This window comes from Pelophylax lessonae (genome assembly GCF_965119305.1).
Source record: "Pelophylax lessonae genome assembly, chromosome: 13".
NCBI classification, from domain to species: domain Eukaryota; kingdom Metazoa; phylum Chordata; class Amphibia; order Anura; family Ranidae; genus Pelophylax; species Pelophylax lessonae.
In genome coordinates, this window is record NC_138780.1 from 174,399,404 (window position 1) to 174,422,643 (window position 23,240).

The 23,240-nt window shown below is 45.9% G+C and overlaps 1 protein-coding gene across 1 annotated transcript in view; it reads right to left on the reverse strand.

The window, feature by feature from the left end:
* Positions 1–23,240, reverse strand: part of NID2 (nidogen 2) — a 129,917-nt gene that overhangs the window by 20,107 nt on the left and 86,570 nt on the right. Inside the window, exons 12-14 of the mRNA XM_082242648.1 lie at positions 18,370–18,495; positions 14,064–14,309; positions 3,345–3,566 (exon numbers count right to left, since the gene is read on the reverse strand). Coding sequence (XP_082098774.1) covers positions 3,345–3,566; positions 14,064–14,309; positions 18,370–18,495 — 594 coding nt within the window. The remainder of the gene's footprint in view (positions 1–3,344; positions 3,567–14,063; positions 14,310–18,369; positions 18,496–23,240) is intronic.

Genomic DNA, 23,240 nt, shown 5'->3' on the forward strand with positions numbered 1-23,240 from the left:
GAAAAACAGTGCCTAAAGACCAACAGCTGGCATCTTAAAGCTGAACCACAGCACATTAAAATGTTGTCTATAAGCAAGAGTTCTGTGTATTCTTCCTTGAATCTTTGAGGGCTTTGTGTATTTCTTCCAGATCTGTGCAGTAATCCAGTGTAAGACTTTCCTGTAATAAAGACCGCTCCCTGCTGCTCTCTCCCCTTGTGCAGGGTGACTGGTCTTGTCTCCGCCCCCTCTGCAGGCGGAGGTAGGTGTGGTCTGCTGGGTCCCTCCCAAAGCCCTGCCCTCTGCACAAGCTATGTACAGCACAGTGATGAGGTCACTGCTACATTTACAAGGCAACATCGCAGTTTGCAAGGGCACTTGGTGCATAAAAAGTTTGAAATTATTGTGGATATTTAAGTGGAATTTCACTCTCCCAATCAACAATGATTATTTTTAATCTTTATGCTCCTAGAGGTAGATTTTCATTAATAAATAGATAGGAAAGTATATCATATCTACTTGTTTTAAACTTTTTTATTTTCATTTCCTCGGTTACTTCCTGGTGTCTATGCCTAGGCAAATGATGTCATACATCCCAGGAGTCTTCAGCAGGAGGGGTTTCCTCAGCGAAGCACACTCTCCTGCATGCATACTTGAGCTAATGCAGGAAGTAAATGCTGTATGAATCATTTTCCCTTACTTAAGATGGCCACGGCTAGAAATGCTAGGGGGGTGTTTTTCAAAGTGATTTTTCACCAAAATAAAGCATGGAGACATGGATGGATGAGGGAGTTTGCTTTGAATATTAAAAATGAATTAAATAGTGTTTTTAGTTTGTTGTACTCAGATGCAGTAAAAATCCACTTTAATATATTTAACCCCTTGCTGACCGTATAACATAAATATACAGTGGCGAGGTGGCTTGGCTGTGCAGTGTCCAAATGTCTGCCGCAATATCGCAGTCCCGCTATAAGTCAATGATCGCCGCCATTACTAGTAAAAATAAATACAAATTCCAGTATATATCCCCTAGTTTGTAGATGCTATAACTTTTGCGCAAACCAATCAATATACACTTAATGGGATTTTATTTTACCAAGAATTATGTAGCATACAGTATTATGTATTATATTATGTATATATTGGCGTAAATTTATGAAGAACTTTGATTTTTAAAAAAATTTATTGGACATGTTTTATAGCAGAAATTAAAAAATATTGTTTTTATTTGTAAATTGTATTTTTTTTTTTAAATTGTCGGTCTTTTTTTTTAGTTTATAGCGCAAAAAAATTTGAAAAAAAAACAAAAAACGCAGATGTAAATCTTCCAAAAGTCAAGTGATTTAGTCTCGGTTCACACTAGCGCGGCTTCAAAGTCACCCGACTTTGAAGCCGCATTGCACAGCATGACTTCAAACCATTTCTTTAACAGAAGCCAATGCAAGTCGCCCCCAAGTACTGCAGGAACCTTTTCTAAGTCAGATCGCTGAGTAGGGCGCAACTTGTCAGGGGACTAAGGTGCCTGACAGGTCGCCCCATTGTGAAGCGAGCCTAAAGGGTAACTTTTGTTGAGAAAAACAACATTCCCCTCTGGGTGATCTCTGTACATTGCAGGGATTTTTAACAAACTTTCTTGCAGATTCCTCCCTTTTGTTATTCTGAAGAAATAACGGTTTGTTTTTCTATGTCCATGCGGAAAGTGAATCTAATGGGAGTGATTTTATAATTATTAATCAGCTGCTGCACTTGTAGGGTTTCTAATGAGAAAAGCTGCAGGGTCTGCATCCCTGTAGATGTGCTTTTCCTTTGAGCATATCTCACCCAAAATGGTGCAGGGGATGCGCAAAATCTGAGTGGAATTAGTGTAGACTCCTGGGAAAATCAGTGAGCCAATCACACGAGCAGGAAATTATATACCTGGGGGGCGTTCTGTATACATTCTGTGTACAGAGGGCCTCCAGGTTGCCATATTGTATTTTACATAAAATACAGCAGCTGCAGATTGAAAACAAAAGGTTTTTTAATATCATTCAATTGCAATATGACTTGTGCTGCAATTGTATATGCTAGATTTTTTTTTATTTGCTAACTTTTTATTTTTTTATTTACGAAAGTGGAGTTACCCTTTAAATGAATGTACTTTTTTTTTCCTTTGCCCAGAGTTTACCTTTAAGGCTGTTACACACTAGCAGCAGCATTAGAGTGCAGCCACTGGTGTGCGGTAGGATGATGCGCTGATTGCAGCCCATTAAACTTCTTGCTTTTTTTTAGAAAAAAAAAACTTTATTGAAATGTCACAGAGTGAAGTTTCATTAATTTTTTTTGCCTGCAGCAAGACAGGCGATGGATTGCATTGAACTGAACTGTGGTGGAGAAAAAAAAGAAAAAGTCGCACATGCAGTTGTTTTATTTCAGCATACACCAGTGCGATGTGGCGGTATAAACTGGCCAGGTAGGAGACAAAGCATCCTTGTCTTGTCTTGTGGTAGGACTGCACTGGAATAGCCGCCCAATGCTGTCTTACCGCACATTGGATGAACAAGCCCTTTAAATGTTCGCTCTACTTATGTATTTGCTGCTTTGCTTGCTTCGGACCTCTGAACTAACCAAAGTGATGATCATTCTAATAAATGAGAATAACAAGTGTCAGTAGGAAGAAGGAAAGCCTGTCACATGACCTTGCAGCTGGTCATATGACATCACTCCTCCTCTGCAGAGAACACATGGCAGGATAGCCAGTCTTTATAAAATCGACCCCCTTTGTTTCTGGACTCTGCTGTAAAACATTAGACGTCAGGCTGGGCGGGGCTTGTGATCACATATTTTGGCGATTACCGTGTTCGGTACTCAGGACCGCTGATTGGGGGGGGGGACCACCGGTCCTCTTGTAGGGGGCCCGAGAACACAGGGGGGCCCACACAGGGAGGGACCACAATTGCAGAACTCTTTCACCAGTAGCTGGTCTCTCCCCCCTCTCCCGGCTGCCAGCTTTTTTATGATGAGAGAGACAGTCATCCCTTACTAATCCCCCTTCCTGTGTGGCCTCCCCCCAGCCCTGGCTCTAATGTTATCTCTGCTCATAAGTTTGTTATCTCTGTAACTTTGTTTCTCTCCCTCTGTCTCTCTGATCCCGGAGCTCCAACTTCCCAGCCTGTATATTTTTTAATCTCACCTTCATTTTTATTTATTATCTCAGTTTTGTTGTTTAGATTTGGCAGGAATTCTGTGAGTTATGTTGTATTTATCAGCGAATAATGATTTTATTGTATTTTTAGTGAAATATAGCTTTAATATTTTCTTGGGGGGGGGGGCTGTCAGGTCTACAGGGCCCCATGATTTCTATCAGCAGCCCTGTCGGTACTTACATGCTGGTGTCATCCCTGGCTGCGTCCTGGACCCCTCAATCTCTCTCCCGTCTTTATCCACACACCAGCAATAGCCGCTGTTGCCGTGGCACTGCAGAGGGGTGAATTCTCCATAGGAATCGCACTGCGGTATATAGTGCTCAGCAGACGGGCTTCCGCCATAATGATCGAGAAGGCTCTGCTTCCACCTTTCACACATGGTCTGCGGCCTCTGGGTGGGTTCTGCTCAGCAAATACAAGAGAGACATGTTAACAGCAGAAGGTATCCTCCATTATAATAATATAGACAATGTGGATATGGAAAAAAAAAAAACAACCTGCGCACTAGGCTGACAAAAGTAAAGCGCTGCACAAACTGTTGGCACTAATAATAAATAAATGTGTGTATATATATATATATATATATATATATATATATATATATATATATATATATAGTAGGTTCCTTCAGCACAGCGCTGAAAATATGTTGTAGCAAATCAGTAAACTTCAGACCAGGATACAGTGACAGTTACAATGCATCCTTTGTGTGACAATATAAAAGTCCAATCATCCCAACTTGCAGCTTGACTATTTGCAGTGTGGAGTGCTCAGTTCACTAGAGCAGGGGTCTCCAAACTTTCTATAAGTTCATTGTTCTTCAGACTTAAGAGGGACCGGAGTGTGGTCAGTGGGAGTAGAAATTGTCCTGGCATCAATCACAACACCCCAGTGTCCCATGGTTAGTGTCAGTGGTAGAAATAGTGCCCCATCATTGGTGTCAGTGGGAGGAATAGTGCCCCATCATTGGTGTCAGTGGGAGGAATAGTGCCCCATCATTGGTGTCAGTGGGAGGAATAGTGCCCCATTGTTGGCGTCAGTGGGAGGAATAGTGCCCCATCATTGCTGTCAGTGGGAGGAGTAGTTTCCCATCATTCAGCTTCGGGTGTGGCTGCAGGAAGGTTCTCTGGCTGTGTGTCTGGAGCTGCTCCAGGTGATCTGTTTGAGAGGGGAGTCTGGTAAAATCTCTCCCAGCTCTGCTGGCCCCTATCTGGGGAGGCCATGCAGGCCAGCAGGGCCTCTCCTGCTGGAAGCTCTCAGCCATCCCCTGGGCAGATGGATGACATACCTGCTCCTGGACAAGCCATGGCTGGGGATCTCTCTGCCCCTGGTGAGGATGAGGATACCGAGTCCATTCGGGAGCGAGTGGTGGCCGGGATCAAGGTCCTGAATAGGGAGAGAGACCAGCTCTACAAACTGAGAGCGGAGTTGAAGCGTCTGCGAAAGCAACGTGAAGGTTTGTACAGCCGCAACCGTGGATCTATGGATCCGGAAATCCAGTTGGCAAAGGTCCGGGTTCAACACCAGGAAACCATTGTGGCCATGATGGAAGGTAAAGAGGGGCCCTTTAAGGAAAAGTTTTGCAATGACCGCAGATTTGCAAGGATGGCAAAGATGGAGGTGGACGAGGAGACCCCCAGTTCTGACCCCCTGACCCCCCAAGGTGAGGTAAGCAACCCGTTGCCTTCTCAGGGCTCAGGAGGCATGCTGACAGTGATCCAGGCAGTGGAGTCTCCATTACGGGCGGATCAGCTGGTGTTTGGTGAGGAGAACTTTCCTGATAATGTGCCTGATAAGGTAAAGCCTAGCAAGTCACAAGTGACTGATAAAACTATTTTTGTGCCATTTAACACCTTGGCTAATACTGATGTTTTGCCCAATGACACCCAGGCTGGTAATATTATATCCAGCAATACTTCAGCTGCTGATGTTTCCACTGAGGAAAAATTGCGTTTAAAAAATGACATTGCAGCAAAGGAACTACAAGAGCCAGAACAACCAGTAACCCCCCTTTTGCTGAGTCAAAGGCTGTTTGTCCAGTCACAGCTGCTGTCTCTATACTGCAGCATCAGGACACCTGTGGTACTACAGCAGAAACTGTGATAGTGAATACTGATTGTTCTGACATTACTTCCAACACAGGTGTTCTGAATAATCCTACTAATGTTTGTGTAATAGACAATCCTGCTGGCTCAGTACAAGCAGTTAATAATAAGGATAATAATAATAATGTACCAGCTAAAGTTACATCGGTGTGGGGTCTTGGCCCTGATAAGCCTTCTTTTGCTCAGGTGGTACGCTCTGCTCCTGGTAATATTATTAAGCCAGGGCTGCAGCCAATGAGGAACCCTGCTTCCAGGCAGAGATTTACACCACAAACTGCCACTTTGAGCACCCCTGGTTCCGGTCTTGGGTCTCTGGCTTCTGCTGGGGGTCCAAGACGTAATGTCGTTATACTTAAATGGGAAGGTGGTGCAGTCTCTCCAGCACGGCGTGTGGTGGTGGATATGATTTTGGAGATGGGCTTTGGGGCGAATGACCTTTATGCCCTAATACATGTAGCTGGGAGCCGGGAGTACACAATCAGCTTCACCAGGCCGGAGGGTCTTGACCTGTTCTGGGAACGATATGAAGCTCGGTGCAGGTCAAGACCCGAATGGGAAGATCTGGCACCAGTTGCTGTTTCGCAGAGATCAACGGTTAAAAAAATAACCATCATCCTCAATAATGAGAGTGTTCCTGCTCGGGACCTAGAGGTCTGGTTAAGGAACTATGGTGAGGTTTTGACAAGGCTAGAAAAAATCCTTGATGAACGTGACATCTGGACTGGGGGTTGGTCAGTAACGGTTAGGTTGGCCAGGGATGGGAATGTTGTCCGTCACCTGCCCTCCTCGGCTTTCATAGGGAGGGATAGGATGACTATTTTTTATCCTGGTCAGCCAAAGCTATGTCACCGCTGTGGAGAAAAGGGGCATTTTAGCTCCTCCTGTTCAGCCTTAATATGTTCAGTATGTCGGGGACAGGGTCATGTGGCCAGGGACTGTACCCAGGCGATAAGGTGCAACCTGTGCCTGCGCCTTGGCCACCCCTACAGCCGATGTCCAGAGGCCTGGCACAACATGGAGAAGGAGGTAGTAGATGAACTGTTGAGGCTGTACGGGATGGAGGATGAGGCCCCTGGTGTACCATCCTCCTCAGCGGTGACTGACCCCCCAGGTCCTGTTCAGGATCCCTCCCCAGTTTCTGTGGCCAACCCTCCTGTGTCTGTAGGTATTCCTTCTGTGACTGTCTCTGTGTCCCCCCAGCCTACTGTACCCGCTCCTCTTGTGTCAGAACCTTCTAAGTCTGTCCCCCCCGAGTCAGTCTTGCCCCATGAGTCATCCCCTCCTAGGTCTGACTTAAGGGAAGGTCCCCCCCCACCAGGAGTGGTAGAGGGTACCAAAAAGGGTGCTGCGGTTTCCTCTGTAAAGAAGTCTTCTGTGAAGACTTCAAAAAAGAAGAAAACAAGAGATAACATCTCTGAATCTGACCTGCAGTACCTGGAGGAGAGAAGGAAGGTTGTGAGGCGGAAGAGACAGGCGGTGAGGACGGAACAGGGACAGGATGCCCCAGTGTCTGTCCCCAACCGTTCTAGGGCTTCTGCATGGGATATCTCCACATCTGGAGCTTCTTCTGAGCAAAATTCTGATTCAGAAATGGAATTGGAGGAGGCCTCAAGAAAGAGAGAGGCTTCTGGTGATGAGCAGCAGAGGGGAGCTAAGAAGCAATCCACTCAATAACCCAAATGGCGGTTCCCCCTCCGTTAAAAGTGGTGACAATAAATGTCGCCAGTATTAAGTCAGTAAGAGCTCGTTCTATGGCCTTCTTTTTGTTCAGCCAATTAGATGCTGAAATTTTATTTTTGCAGGAGACTAGGCTCACCTCCTTGGCAGATATTCATATGGCCAAGAGAGAGTGGAGGTATGGTCCATCTTACTGGTCTCTTGCGGCCGAGCCTTACGGCGGGGTGGCGGTGTTGTTTAAAACCGGCATGGTAACTGTCCGGCGGGTTATTGAGGTGGAGATTGGGAGATGTATGGTCTTAGACGTTCTTGTGGGAGGGCAGGACCTGCGCCTAATTAATATTTATGGGCCGCACACAAAGTGGGACAGGAAATGCCTTTTTACAAGGATCAAGCCATTTCTTTTTACATCCCGGCAAGTGGTTTTTGGAGGTGACTTTAATACTGTGACTAGGCCCAAGGACAGGAAGGACTTCAATGACCGGCTGGGATATGATAGCGTTTTTTTAAATAGTATGGTTAGGGATGCTGGTCTTGTGGATGTGCACATTAAGCACCTCCCGGATGACACAGGGTTCACCTTTCATCGAGGTAATAGTCAGAGTAGGATAGATAGGTTTTTTTTGAAGGAGGCCTCTGCTTTCTCACCCCCAGTGGTGCAGGCGGTGGAGTTCTCTGATCACTGTATGCTATCTGTGGTCTTGAATGCTTCAGATTTCCCTCAGAGGGGCAAAGGCATCTGGAGATTAAATTCGACTCTCCTTGAGGAAGAACATGTTAGACAATCCTTTGAGGAATTCTTTCAGGCACAGGTGACCATCCTGGACTTTTGTAGCAGCAAGGCTGAGTGGTGGGAGCTGACCAAAAAGAGGATTGCTGGATTCTTCAGGGGCCTAGCCAATAAAAAACAGTTTAATAGATACATGACCTACCAACGTTTGCGGAGGAAGCTGGATATTCTTGTCTCGAGAGGAGGAGATCCTGGGGCAATCTCTGAAGTGAAAATCCTCCTCAGGAAGTGTCAATATGACCGGCATACCTCTTTGGTTCTGGAGCGGGACTATGGGAAATACCACTCGCCTGACCCTTACCAGAACTGCAAACAGGGTGTAGCTGTTAAGATGGTCGTTGGCCTTAAGGATAGTACAGGTTCCTTGACAAAGTCCAGGTCAGGGATCCTGGAGGTCGTGAGGTCTTTTTATGCTGAACTTCTTGGGAGGAAGGAGCTTGACCGAGACAAGATGGAAAGCTTTTTGGACTCTATTCCAGGTCTAAATGGTGGAGATGTCCCTTTGATGAATTTGACAGAAGAGATCACAGTTGAAGAGGTGACGAGGGCAATTGAACAGCTTGCCATCAAGAAGTCACCTGGACCGGATGGTCTGACGGCTGAGTTTTACAAAGCCTTTAAGTCTATTCTGGCCCCACATTTGGTAGAGATTTTTAACAGTTGTCTTGCTGAGGGGGTGCTTCCCCCTTCCATGAGACACTCAGCTGTGATTCTTCTTTCAAAAGGTAAAGATCCTTCGATGATTGAGAATTGGCGCCCCATCAGCCTTCTCAATGTCGATAGAAAGGTGCTGGCGAAGATACTTTTCTGGCGCCTATCGGCAGTAGCAGAGTCTTTGCTTTCTCGCCATCAGCACTGTTCGATCCAGGGTAGGAGCACCTTCACAGCGGTTTTAGCTGTCCGGGAGGCCTTGGAGCAGTGCAGGGCTGCAGGCTGGGGAAAGTATCTACTGGCATTGGATCAGGCAAAGGCTTTCGATCGTGTCAACCATGAGTACCTGTGGTTGCTCTTTAGTAAGTACGGTCTGCCGGGTGGTTTTGTCGATTGGTTAAAAGTTTTGTATAAGGGGGCAGAAAGCTTCCCTCTTGTTAATGGTTGGGTTGGACAGTCCTTTGAGGTTGGTTCTGGGGTGCGCCAGGGTTGTCCGCTGAGTCCCCTGCTCTATGTGTTTGCAATCGACCCCTTCATCAGGAGGCTAGAGAGCAGCATGTTGTGTGGGGTACCAGTGGGAATCCCGGGTGAGCCGCCTTTGAGGGTTGTTGCCTATGCGGATGATGTGTCAGTGATTGTCACTGGGACAGATGAAGCGGAGGAGGTGGTCTCTCTGACATCACGGTACTCTGAAGCATCAGGCTCCAAGATCAATCAGGAAAAGAGTGAAGTTTTTTGGATGGGAAAGGAAGGTGAGGGGTTTGATCTCCCGGACACTTTTCCAGTGCCCCAGGAAAAAATTAAGATATTAGGCATTGAATTTGGACCTGGCGATTATGGCCTCAAAAACTGGGAGGGCAGGCTGGAAGTTGCCAATACTAAGATGGTCAGCTGGAAGAGATGGAAGTTATCTCTGAGGGAAAGGGTTGATCTGATTAAGACTTACCTGATACCGATCTTCTTGTATGTCAGCCCTGTCTGCATCTTGCCAGTGTCTCTCTATGCTAGGATCTATAGTGTGTTCTTCCAGATGCTGTGGGGGAACAGACTGAACCCCATCAAGAGGAATGTCACCTATCTATCCAGGAGGGAGGGTGGCTTAGGTATGGTCAACCCCGTTCTTTTCTTTTCACTGCTATTTCTCAAGTTTAACATTGGTAGTATGCTTGCAGTGGAACCTCCTGGATGGGCAGGCATGTTTAGATCTTGGTTTAGGCCTTTTCTGCGACTTTGGGAAGAAGGTGGCCAAGTGAAGAATCTCAGGGGTCATCGTGGTCAGCTCCCAGCCTATGTCGCTCCGTGTCTGAAGTTGCTGCGGCAGTGGCGACTGTCGGCTGAAGATCTCAGATCCGCTCCGAGGAAAGTCCTTATGAGCCGAGTCTTGAGTGAAGTCTTTCATGACCCACTGGCCTTAAGGGATTGCCCAGGCCCAATTTTGAGGGAAGGGTTAAGATTGATTAATTTGGCTAGAGTCCCCCTTAAATTCAGGGATCTGGCCTGGTTGTGCTTCCACGGGAGGCTCTATGTTCGGGGCAATTTGAAATTCCGCAGTGGGATGGATCGTGGTTGTCCTCGGGAGGAATGTGCAGGTGAGGAGGAGACTATGGACCATTTTCTGCTTCGTTGCCCTTTTAACATAGAGGTATACAAACAGGTTGGGCGGGCCCTCGGTGTTCCTTTCCTCTCCAGGCTGGGTTATGCTGAGTGGGTGTACGGAGCATTCAATACTGGTGGGGGCTTTTGTTTGGATACACTTTTTTTAGTTAGTTTAGTAGTCCGTTATTACACATGGAACGCACGGTGTCAGGTCACCCTTCGGCGTAAAATCCTTCCTGTTCAGGTGGTGGTGTGTGACATTCTGCATGAGGTGGGGAAGATTCGGGCGCTTGAGAGAGACAAGTGGGGTCAGAGGGCTTGGCTGAAGGCGTGGAGGGGTTTCAAGCCTCCCTGACTGCCAGGAGTCTCTTTCCCGGGTGTGGCTTTCTGTCTCTTATCACCCTAGATTTTTTCTTAATGCTCAGTTTTTGATAAATGGCTGCATACATAGGTGATGGGTTGTGCCTCTTAGGCCCTCTCTGCTGCTTTATGTAAATAGTTTTCTAAGAATGTTGGAAGTGGATTATGTATATATTGTATATATTCTGCACATGGATGTGAATTCCTTTGTTTTTTTCTGTTGGAATATTGTACTATAGTTCTGTTTTTTACTTTTGTATAAAATATGTTGCTTGATTCTTTTCAATAAAAGATCAATAGTGCCCCATTGTTGGCGTCACTGGGAGGAATAGTGCCCCATCATTGGTGTCAGTGGGAGGAATAGTGCCCCATTGTTGGCGTCAGTGGGAGGAATAGTGCCCCATCATTGGTATCAGTGGGAGGAATAGTGCTGCACTGTTGGGTGTCAGTGGGAGGAATGGTACTGCACTGTTGGTGTCAGTGGGAGGAAAAGTACCCCATCATTGGTGTCAGTGGGAGGAATAGTGCCCCATTGTTGGTGTCAGTGGGAGGAATAGTGCCCCATTGTTGGTGTCAGTGGGAGGAATAGTGCCCCATTGTTGGTGTCAGTGGGAGGAATAGTGCCCCATCATTGGTGTCAGTGGGAGGAATAGTGCCCCATCATTGTTGTCAGTGGGAGGAATAGTGCCCTATTGTTGGTGTCAGTGGGAGGAATAATGCCCTATTGTTGGTGTCAGTGGGAGGAATAGTGCCTTATTGTTGGTGTCAGTGGGAGGAAGAGTGCCCCGTTGTTGGTATCAGAGGGAGGAATAGTGCTCCATCATTATAATCAGTGGGAGGAATAGTGTCCTATTGGTGTCAGTGGGAGGAATAGTGCTCCATCATTATTATCAGTGGGAGGAATAGTGTCCTATTGGTGTCAGTGGGAGGAAAAAAGTAAAGCGCTGCACAAACTGTTGGCACTAATAATAAATACATGTGTATATATATATATATATATATATATAATATATATATATATTAGGTTCCTTCAGCACAGCACTGAAAATATGTTGTAGCAAATCAGTAAACTTCAGACCAGGATACAGTGACAGTTACAATGTATCCTTTGTGTGACAATATAAAAGTCCAATCATCCCAACTTGCAGCTTGACTATTTGCAGTGTGGAGTGCTCAGTTCACTAGAGCAGGGGTCTCCAAACTTTCTATAAGTTTATTGTTCTTCAGACTTAAGAGAGACCGGAGTGTGGTCAGTTGGAGTAGAAATTGTCCTGGCATCAATCACAACACCCCAGTGTCCCATGGTTAGTGTCAGTGGTAGAAATAGTGCCCCATCATTGGTGTCAGTGGGAGGAATAGTGCCCCATCATTGGTGTCAGTGGGAGGAATAGTGCCCCATCATTGGTGTCAGTGGGAGGAATAGTGCCCCATCATTGGTGTCAGTGGGAGGAATAGTGCCCCATTGTTGGCGTCAGTGGGAGGAATAGTGCTGCACTGTTGGGTGTCAGTGGGAGGAATGGTACTGCACTGTTGGTGTCAGTGGGAGGAAAAGTACCCCATCATTGGTGTCAGTGGGAGGAATAGTGCCCCATTGTTGGTGTCAGTGGGAGGAATAGTGCCCCATTGTTGGTGTCAGTGGGAGGAATAGTGCCCCATCGTTGGTGTCAGTGGGAGGAATAGTGCCCCATCATTGGTGTCAGTGGGAGGAATAGTGCCCTATTGTTGGTGTCAGTGGGAGGAATAGTGCCCTATTGTTGGTGTCAGTGGGAGGAATAGTGCCCTATTGTTGGTGTCAGTGGGAGGAAGAGTGCCCCGTTGTTGGTATCAGAGGGAGGAATAGTGCTCCATCATTATAATCAGTGGGAGGAATAGTGTCCTATTGGTGTCAGTGGGAGGAATAGTGCTCCATCGTTTGTGTCAGGGGGAGGGATAGCGCCCCGTTGCCCGTTGTTGAAATCAGAGGGAGGAATAGTGCTCCGTCATTCTAGTCAGTGGGAGGAATAGTGTCCTATTGTTGGTATCAGAGGGAGGAATAGTACCTCATCATTGGTGTCTGCAGGAGAATAGTGCTCTTTCATTGGTATCAGTGGGAGGAATAGTGCCCTATCAATGGTGTTAGTGGGAGGAATAGTGCCCCATCCTTTTCAGTAGGAGGAATAATGCCCCATTGTTGGGATCAGTAGGAGGATTAGTTCCCTAAAGGCCACTAGAAGATTAAAAGGCTTGTAAAGCACACCCGCATAGTGTAGAATTTTATCTTCCAATAAAAAAATTAAAAAAAGAGTGCTGCCCTCTTAAAGTGGAAGATTAGTCAGAAAATGAAGTCCTGCTTGATGACTTCATGCTGGCCCTCTTTTGCAGGTATAACTTTGTAAAACATTACAAATAAGTGTCTATACTGTTTGAAATCCAGTAATAAACTCTCCAGTAATCATCCTGCTCTGCATATGCTCCATTGCTCTCCATTTTTTGCACTGTGCTGAAAATGCAGAGGCCGATCTGCTGACAGCCTAAAGATTTACTGCTGATCGGGGGGAGCTGGGCTTCAGCAAAATGGCAGCCGCCAGCAAGTAGAAACATGTACGACCCTGGAGGCAAAATACATCACACACTGATTTTGGTAGCATAATTATTAATGTGGTATGAATGTTCCTTGATAAAAAAAAAAAAAAAAAAAACATTATTTCATTATCAAGGATGTGAAGAGGAGGGGGGGGGGGGGACCAAAAATGTGAAAAGGAGGGGGGGGGGGTGACCAAGGACTCTGATGAGGGGGAAGGAGATGGGAGGGAACCGAGGACTCTGATCTGAAAAGGATCGGGGAAATGGAGATGTGGGGGGACTGAAAATTCTGATGTGAAAAGGATGGGGAGAGGAAATGGGGGGAACTGAAGACTCTGATGTGAAAAGGATGGGAGGATGGGGGAAGGAGATGAGGGGGGAACTGAAAATTCTGCTGTGAAAAGGATGTGGAGAGGAAATGGGGGAACTGAAGACTCTGATGTGAAAAGGATGGGGGAAGGAGATGGGGGGAACTGAAGACTCTGATGGGAAGGTGATGGGGGGAACTGAAGACTCTGATGTGAAAAGGATGGGAGGATGGGGGGGAAGGAGATGAGGGGGAACTGAAAATTCTGCTGTGAAAAGGATGGGGAGAGGAAATGGGGGAACTGAAGACTCTGATGTGAAAAGGATGGGGGAAGGAGATGGGGGGAACTGAAGACTCTGATGGGAAGGTGATGGGGGGAACTGAAGACTCTGATGTGAATAGGATGGGAAGAGAAGACTGGGGGGAGGGGGAGGGTACTGAGGACTCTGATGTAAAAAGGAAGGGGACTGAGAACTCTGATGTGAAAAGGAAGAGGGGGGGGGAGACTGAGTACCCTGGTGTGAAAAGGAAGGGAGGGGGAGACTGAGGGCTCTGGTATAAGAGGAAGGTGGGGGGGAGGGGGAAAGACTGAAGATGCTGATGTGAAAAGAGAAGGTTGAATAGGGTGGGGGTGAGGACTGTGATGTGAAGGGGTGGGGGGGGGAGACCAAGGAGACTCCGATGTGAAAAGGGGGGGCCTCTGACATCATAGAGATGCCATAAAATTTTGCATACTCTGAAAGGTTTACCAGAAAAAAAAAAAAGGAGGGGCTGATCCAGACATACTGTATTTGTGCCCCCTGGCTGCCATACTGTGAAAACGGGGCAGAGGGGTTTTGATTGGTGCATACCTGGAATGCCACACTGTGGTCTTCCGCTGCCAGGTGGCCTTCTTGTTCCTTCAATCTCATTGCCATTCCGGTCCACACACCAGCAGTGGCCTGTACTGCCGTGGCACTGCAGCGGGACGTAGTTACCTTCTTCGTCACATTCTGGTATAAAAGCTCCGATGAGTGGGGGACGAGGACCTCTGGGCTGCGTTAGCGAAAGGACAGAGTGTCTCTTCTCCAAGCAGGGTGTGCTGGGCCGAGGTTCATCTGTGCAATAAAGAAATTACCCCATAACTCGGATCAGAGAAGAAGACATAGCAATATAAATTGTGTGATATATGGCTCTTCTAGGAGAAGAAACACAGCTCCGCTTCTTGCCCGAGTCCCCGGCTTCACTTCTGCTATCGCTGTCCCTGGGCAAATATTTGTACACCGACTCCCTTGCCAGCTCAAATAAAAGGCCTCATTTACACTTTTGGTTAGGGGCAGTAAAAATGTGCGGCTCAACCGTTCATTTTTCCCACCACCCCCCTCCTGAGAGACAGGTCACCCTATAAGAGAAAGTGCCTGAATAAAAACCTTTATGGCGGGATGGATCATTTTAATAGATTTACCAGATTTTCAAAATAAAATCTGGGGTACACCTTACGAACACTCCCCTTTTAAACCACACCCACAAAATTAAAACACCCTGTTTTTAAACCACACCCAGTCACACTAATTTAGGCACACCCAAAAAAATCACACATTTTCCGTTTTTAACATGCCCTCAAACAATTGGTCACAGACTTTTGGGAAAAAAGGGCAGACATTCAAGATATAAAGCTAAACACACTTCAAAGAAGAGGAAAAGACACAGATGGAAGTTTCTTTTTTTTTTTTAATCCTGACAAAACCTTACAGCAACTTTGCAACTCCTCTTTGCAGGGCAAAAAAACAGTGACAACTCCGGTGCAGCGGGCCAGCTTTTCAACTGCACAGGCACCAACAAAACAGTGGCACTGCGCAGGCGCGGTTGCCACTTTTCTGTTAATTCCAACGCAAAAAGGCAGGCACTGCACAGGGCGCCACTGTAGTATTTGAAAACAGTGTGTTGGCTTTTCCGTTTCAATGTATTTATTGGTATTATGACACAATATATGAAATCAGAAGCAAGCATATTGGTTGCTCACGCAGGGGCTAAGGAATAATCAGGTATTTCAGAGAAATCCAAAAGGAATACAAACAGAACAACCGTATATAAAGCGGTTGTATACCGCTGGCTTTTTTTTTTTTCCTGCAAGGTAAAGTCATAATGTGCTAGTATGCATCACATACTAGCACATTATGTGAAACTTACCTTAAAACAAAGCTGTTCCAACGCTGCGATGTCAGCGCTGCAGCCGCTTCCATCTTCACCCAACTCGCTTCCGGCTCTGAATGGCTGGAGCTGCGATGACATCACTCCTAGGCATGCGTGTGGGAGCCGCCATTCACGGCACAGGGCTTAAAAGAAACGGCACGGGTGGCTTTTCCTTCAGAGCGCATGGGCCAGTGATGTCACTGGCTGCATGTCATGTAAATATCTCCTAAACGGTACATGTTTAGGAGATAATTACACTACCTATAGGTAAGCCGTATTATAGGCTAACCTATAGGTAAAAGTAGGGAACGGAAGTTTACTTCCTCTTTAAACACCTTTATGGGATAATATCAAAGGACACAAAATGGAAAAAAAATAAAATAGAAGGAAAAAAAGACCATATTCCACGGCCAACTCGCAGTCATCCCAGGGGTGGCCCAACTCCTGAGGCCAACCTCAAAGAATGGCATCTGTAAGAACTAGAACAAAGAAAAGCCAGAAAGAAAAGTAGAAGAGAGTAAAAGAAAGTCGGAGTCTAGAGCAGCCTTTTTCAACCAGGGTGCCCAGTCACCCTGGGGTGCCTCGAGGTTTCTTTAGGGGTGCCTTGGCAAAGTGCCTAAAAATTGCCCCAAAATTGTATACAAGCCAGCAGATGGATGAAGCCTGCCTTTTAATTACACAAAGCCACAGGTTTTCATTGTGCACTATTATGACCTTCTAGCCACTGACGTCCTATCAATCAATCAATGGCCCTCCCCTGCCCCTCCCGGTCAGCGCTGAGGTCACATTAGACGAGTGATGAAGAAACACAGAGGGAGAAGAGAAACATTGGAATACTAGTCAGTACCAGTGTGCAAAAGTGTATTGGATTTGAAAGAATAAATTATCTCCAACCTTAAGCGTGTGGATGTTGCTGCATTGGGTAAAACTATTAGAATAGTTTTCAACATTTTAGAATGGGGTGCCTCGAGATTGTCCATAATTTTAGAGGGTGCCTCGAGATTTTCCATAATTTTAGATGGTGCCTCAAGATTGTCCATAATTTTAGATGGTGCCTCAAGATTGTCCATAATTTTAGAGGGTGCCTTGAGATTGTCCATAATTTTAGAGGGTGCCTCGAGATTGTCCATAATTTTAGAGGGTGCCTCGAGATTGTCCATAATTTTAGAGGGTGCCCCGAGATTGTCCATAATTTTAGAGGGTGCCTTGAGATTGTCCATAATTTTAGAGGGTGTCTCGAGATTGTCCATAATTTTAGAGGGTGCCTCGAGATTGTCCATAATTTTAGAGGGTGCCTCGAGAATGTCCATAATTTTAGAGGGTGTCTTGAGATTGTCCATAATTTTAGAGGGTGCCTCAAGATTGTCCATAATTTTAGAGGGTGCCTCAAGATTGTCCACAATTTTAGAGGGTGCCTCGAGAATGTCCATAATTTTAGAGGGTGCCTCGAGAATGTCCATAATTTTAGAGGGTGCCTCGAGAATGTCTATAATTTTAGAGGGTGCCTCGAGATTGTCCATAATTTTAGAGGGTGCCTTGAGATTGTCCATAATTTTAGAGGGTGCCCCGAGATTGTCTATAATTTTAGAGGGTGCCTTGAGATTGTCTATAATTTTAGAGGGTGCCTTGAGATTGTCCATAATTTTAGAGGGTGCCTTGAGATTGTCCATAATTTTAGAGGGTGCCCCGAGATTGTCTATAATTTTAGAGGGTGCCTTAAGATTTTCCATAATTTTAGAGGGTGTCTCGAGATTGTCCATAATTTTAGAGGGTGCCCCGAGATTGTCCATAATTTTAGAGGGTGCCTCGAGAATGTCCATAATTTTAGAGGGTGTCTTGAGATTGTCCATAATTTTAGAGGGTGCCTCGAGAATGTCCATAATTTTAGAGGGTGCCTCGAGAATGTCCATAATTTTAGAGGGTGCCTCGAGAATGTCCATAATTTTAGAGGGTGCCTCGAGAATGTCTATAATTTTAGAGGGTGCCTTGAGATTGTCCATAATTTTAGAGGGTGCCTCGAGATTGTCCATAATTTTGGAGGGTGCCTCGAGATTGTGTATAGTTTTAAAGGGTGCCTTGACTGAAAAAAGGTAGAAACATTGCTCCAGACAAGGAAGGAGTAAAAAAAAAAAAAGGAACTCGGACACGCCGTCGGAAGCAGTCAGAGAAGGCCTGAATAAGACGTTTGAAGTGAGGGAAACTCGTATGAAATGGTTCCCAGACTGAGAAATTTAGGATGCGAGTGGTTCATGATGCTGGACATCTGCTCATGGAGCATCAAGGCAGTCATACGTGCATGTCGGCTTTTCAACTGTGCAGGGCGCCGCCTTAGTGCACAGAAAATAGTGGGCTGGCTATTCAACTGCGCAGGCATCCCCCAACAGTCCCACTGAGCAGGTGCCACAATGTTGCTGCTTCAGCCATCTGCACATGCGCAGTAACATTGGGTGACCACCTGTGCTGTGTGACTATGGGGTTGGCGCAGTGCAGTTGAAAAGCCAGACCCTCCTCCCTTCCCATACACTGGGGTGACACCTGCGTGGTGCAATATTTACGCTAAACTGTTAGGTGGTCAGGGATGACTTTTTGCAGGGGGAAGACCGCTCAGAACAGGGACTCTCCCCAGCCAATGGGGGAAGAATAATATCCATGCATTTTAATTAAATCTGCAGATTAAAAAATATTAAAAAAAGGACCTTTGAAATGACATTAACATGCTAAAGCTTTTAGTGGCTGGATTTACGTACACTTAATACCCTGCAGCTTATTATTTGTGGCTCGTGGCCAACGCTTTGTGTTCAAAGGCCAACACAGAATAAGAAGGGGTTAGTTTGGCAGAAAATATCATGTCTGAGCATATGTACATGGCTGCCTAAAAATCTTGAATTAAACCCTCTTTTTAATTTGAAGCATATGTTCTGGGTGATGTTACATTTCCAGATAATCGTATCCTCATGGGGGCTGCATGTCAGCCATTTCCGTTACCTGGGGCCTGCGTGCACTGGAAGCCATCGCCGGTGAAGCCAGGGTTACACCGACAGGAGAAGGATCCTGGGATGTTGGCGCATGTAGCATCTGGGTGACATCTGCGCTCTGCACATTCATCAACGTCTGTGGGAGAGATAAGACACGGAATTACACTTGTGTGCATCACACAGCTGCCAGTTACATGACCTCAGCCGTGTATGGGAAATCCAGCCATAAACCTTGCAGTGTTTAACTCAATGCATCGTGGGAAATGTCAGCGGCTGGCCGGTGTTGACATTACTCTGGTGATGACATTATCCAGGTGTCCTTTGAAGAAGCTACAAGGGGGGGGGGGGGCGTACTGGGTGCCATTTTGATCCACCAAATCATCCAACTCCAAATCAGTATATGTACATAGTAGGGGGTCGCATAATTATTGGTGTGGCCGATTATTGGGGGCCGTTATTCACATTTTTTTAAATAATCGGTATCAGTCACAAGCTTACTGATATTGGTCTCCCCCTGCCACGGCTACCATCATTTTGGGGCCCACTAGGTCATCGGCCCGGGTAGAAGAAGCCAAGATCCAGCAAATATTCTGATAGTCTGACTGGGTCCTGGCTTCTTCTACCCGGATAGGGCAAAGGCTGCTGCCTCCCTAGCCTCGGACAGTGCATGCTGCGCAATGGCAGGACTGGACCAGAGTGGGCACGCCAGCCAGCAGCCACCCACAGCAGAGAGCCAGGCCACCCTCCACACTCCCACAGCAGGGTGCATGGTGCCAGCCAGCCAGCCACCCACAGCAGGGTTTCAGGCCACCCCCCACAATCCCGCAGCAGGATGCACGGTGCAAGCCAGCCACCCACAGCAGGAAGCCAGGCCACCCTCCAAACTCCCACAGCAGGATGCATGGTGCCAGCCAGCCACCCACCCACAGCAGGGTGCCTATGGCCTATTTTTAGAGTGACTGGGAAATGCTTTTTACAATAACTATAAATTTTAACAAAGTAACTTTAAATTAATATACAGCACACAAAACACATTGAAATTGTTTTTAAAGAGTTTTACAAAGCTCAATTATCTTCCAAGTGCCAGAGATTAAAGGAAGGACATTTTACAAAGAGTTCTGAAGAGAAGGCTCAACAATAAATACATCTAATTGCTCATTAGGGCAAAGCGAAACTCAATTCCTGACCAATAATAAAACTGCATGATGGATGATACCGATTATAGTAGGTGCAACTGCCAACCAGGATCCCAGCTGCCCGCTCTAGGCAATGAGAGCTTAAATCTGATTGGTTGAAGCAGCAACACAGACATCCCCCGCAGCTTCTATGCATTAGCACCAATTACATATCAGCTGGGCTGCAGACAGTGACGTGTCCTGTGTCTGTCTGCTGACAGCAATCTGTACACTTCCCTGGCCCTGGGGGCACCTATTTTCCAGTTGAAAGGAACCCGTATATGACATGGCAACCTCCTCAGCACAGGAAGTGGGAAAACAATGCAAATTATGTTGAGGGTCTCTTTGATTTCCACACTTTGATGCCTCCTGGGACACCTTTAAAGCATCTCCATTTATCTATCTATCCACATTCTTCTACCATTTAAGTGAACCTGTCATTAACTCACCACTTTACATGAAACAAAAAAAAATAACATATCAGCATTACCAAATCACTGGTCAATTTGCTCTCTGGCTATCAACTGCATTATTGGAGTTTGACATAATTAGAGAGTGCAGAAAGGGTTTTATTGATTCACACAAACATTATCAATGAGAGAAGATAATCAGCAGGAAGTCTATGTAACTGGCATACATGGTTACGCCCATTTACAAGTATGATTATAAACTAGATCTAAAAAAATGTCAATACAATAACACACATTAAGGCTGGCCATAGACCGTTTTGATCCCGCTGAACCGGCCGAGATTCAAACTGTGTGTGGGCAGGCTGAATGTACCAAGTTGATCGTTGGATTGGACTTGCAAATCACGGCTCCTATAGCCGCTAACAATCAGGGTCTTCTCCCGGTAGGGATGGCTTCTTCCCCCGCCACCGCCGGGAGCAGACAATGGCTCCGCAGGAGGGATTCCCCTTGTTGCAGGAAAGAAATTTGCATTGTCTATGGACTGCCTAGGAATATATACACTGCACCAAAAATTAAAGGAACACTTTGAAAACACATCAGATCTGAATGGGGAAAAAAATCATGCTGGATATCTATACTGATATGGACTGGATAATGTGTTAGGATCGAAAGGATGCCACATTGTTTGATGGAAATGAAAATTATCAACCTACAGAGGGCTGAATTCAAAGACACCCCAAAAATCAAAGTGAAAAAATTATGCAGCAGGCTAGTCTTGTTTTACTGAAATTTAATTGCAGCAACTCAAAATGGTCCTCAGTTTGTATGGCCCCCATGTGCTTGCATGCATGCTTAACAACATCGGGGCATGCTCCTAATGAAACGACCGATGGTGTCCTGGGGTATTTCCCCCCAGATCAGGACCAGGGCATCGCTGAGCTCCTGAACAGACTGAGGTGCAACCTGGCGGCGGAAGATGGACCGAAACATAATGTCCCAGAGGAGTTCTATTGGATTTAGGTCAGGGGGGAGTGGGGGGCCATTCAATGGTATCAATTCCTTCATCCTCCAGGAACTGGCTTCATACTTTAGCCACATGAGGCCGGGCATTGTCGTGCACCAGGAGGAACCCAGGACCCACTGCACCAGCATAGGATCTGTCAATGGGTCCAAGGATTTCATACCGAAACCTAATGGCATTCAGGGTGCCAATGTCTAGCCTGTAGAGGTCTGTACGTCCCTCCATGAATATGCCTTCCCAGACCATCACTGACCCATCACCAAACTGGTAATGCTGAACGATGTTACAGGCAGCATAACGTTCTCCACGGCTTCCCCAGACCCTTTCACTTCTGTCACATGTGCTCAGGGTGAAAACTGCTCTCATCTGTGAAAAGCACAGGGCGCCAGTGGCCAACCTGCCAATTCTGGTGTTCAATGGCAAATGCCAATTGGATTCCTTGGTGCCGGACAGTGAGCACAGGGCCCACTAGAGGACGTCAGGCCCTCAGGCCACCCTCAAGATGTCTTTTTCTGATTGTTTGGTCAGAGACATTCACACCAGTGGCCTGCTGGAGGTCATTTTGTAGGGCTCTGGCAGGGCTCATCCTGTTCCTCCTTGCACAAAGGAGCAGATACTGGTCCTACTGATGGGTGAAGGACCTTCTACAGCCCCGTCCAGCTCTCCTAGAGTAACTGCCTGTCTCTTGGAATCTCCTTCATGCTGTTTAGACTGTGCTGGGAGACACAGCAAACCTTCTGGCAATGGCACGTATTGATGTGCCATCCTGGAGGAGTTGGACTGCCTGTGCAACCTGAACCTCTATAGGATCCAGGTATGGCTTTATGCTACCAGTAGTGACACTGACCCTAGCCAAATGCAAAACTAATGAAAAACACTCAGAAAAGATGAGTAGAGGAAATAAATGTCATTGGCCTCCACCTGTAAAACTATCCCTGTTTTGGAGGTCGTCTCATTGTAGCCCATCTAGTGCACCTGTTAATGTTATTAACACCAAAGCAGCTGAAACTTATTAACAACCTCTCTCTGCTAATAGAAGTGTTTGTATACCTCAATTGGTGATTATTACCCACAAAAAAAACCTTTTGAAATGCATCTGGGGTTCCACACGTCCCCGAAATAATAAGCAGGTTTTATATGCTTGTAGGATTAACGGCGGCTTCTCGGTCCCCAATTTAAAAGCTTATTATACAGCGATGAATATTGCCCCATTATCTCATCTTCATGAAACCTACCAACTGCCTTTATGGGCAATTATTGACCTGGTAGATTCTCACCCTATCCATTTCCTCCCTGCCCTGGCTCCCCCCTACACATCGCCCGACCATACTAGGACAATGTTTAACTCACTCTCTTCGCTTGTGAATTGCTGATCGCCGCCATTACTAGTAAAAAAATAAATAAAAATGACATAAATCTTTCCCCTAGTTTGTAGATGCGATAACGTTTGTGAAAACCAATCAAAATACACTTATTGGGCTTTTTTTTTACCAAAAATATGTAGCAGAATACAAATTGGCCTCAAATGATGAAAACACTTTATTTTTTATTTAATTGGGAATGTTTTATAGCAGAAAGTGAAAAATATTGTTTTTTTTTTTCAGAATTATTGCTTTTTTTGTTTATAGTGCAAAAAATAAAAAACGCAGAGGTGATAGTGAGGATTTTTTGGGTACAGTATCGCACAATCGCGCAATTGTCAGTTAAAGTAACGCAGTGCCGAATCGTAAAAAATGGCCTTGTAATTAAGAGGGAAAACATTCCGGTCCAGAAGTGGTTAAAGAAGGATTTGGCCTAGATCAGCGCCATTTCCCTGTCTTGTCTCTATGATGTTTGCTGAATGCGAACATCTGTTTTTTTCTTGGTCTGCATAATAAAACTTGTTTGCATTGTCCACTTGTGTGCTTCCAATGATCACAGTCTGTACTTTGCAATCAGTTATTAATGTCTGTGATTCCACAACAAACTGGGACAAAGAGTCACATTCAAGGCCGTCCACCACATGCAAAACATCAGCAGTTTAATAATTAGAAGATGACAAAATAGTGAGGATTATTCCTGCCAAGATAGGATCCGCTGTAAGCAAACTTGGATTGTTATCTCACCCTACTTCATTCCATGTAACCAGTGATGAAAATGCGCTAAAAAGAAAATATCAAATTATAATGACCAAAAATTCTGACCAGAAAAATACAGATATGTTCCTTAACCACTTTTGGACCGGAAAGTTCCCCCCCCCCCCCTAATGACCAGGCCATTTTTTGCGATTCAGCAC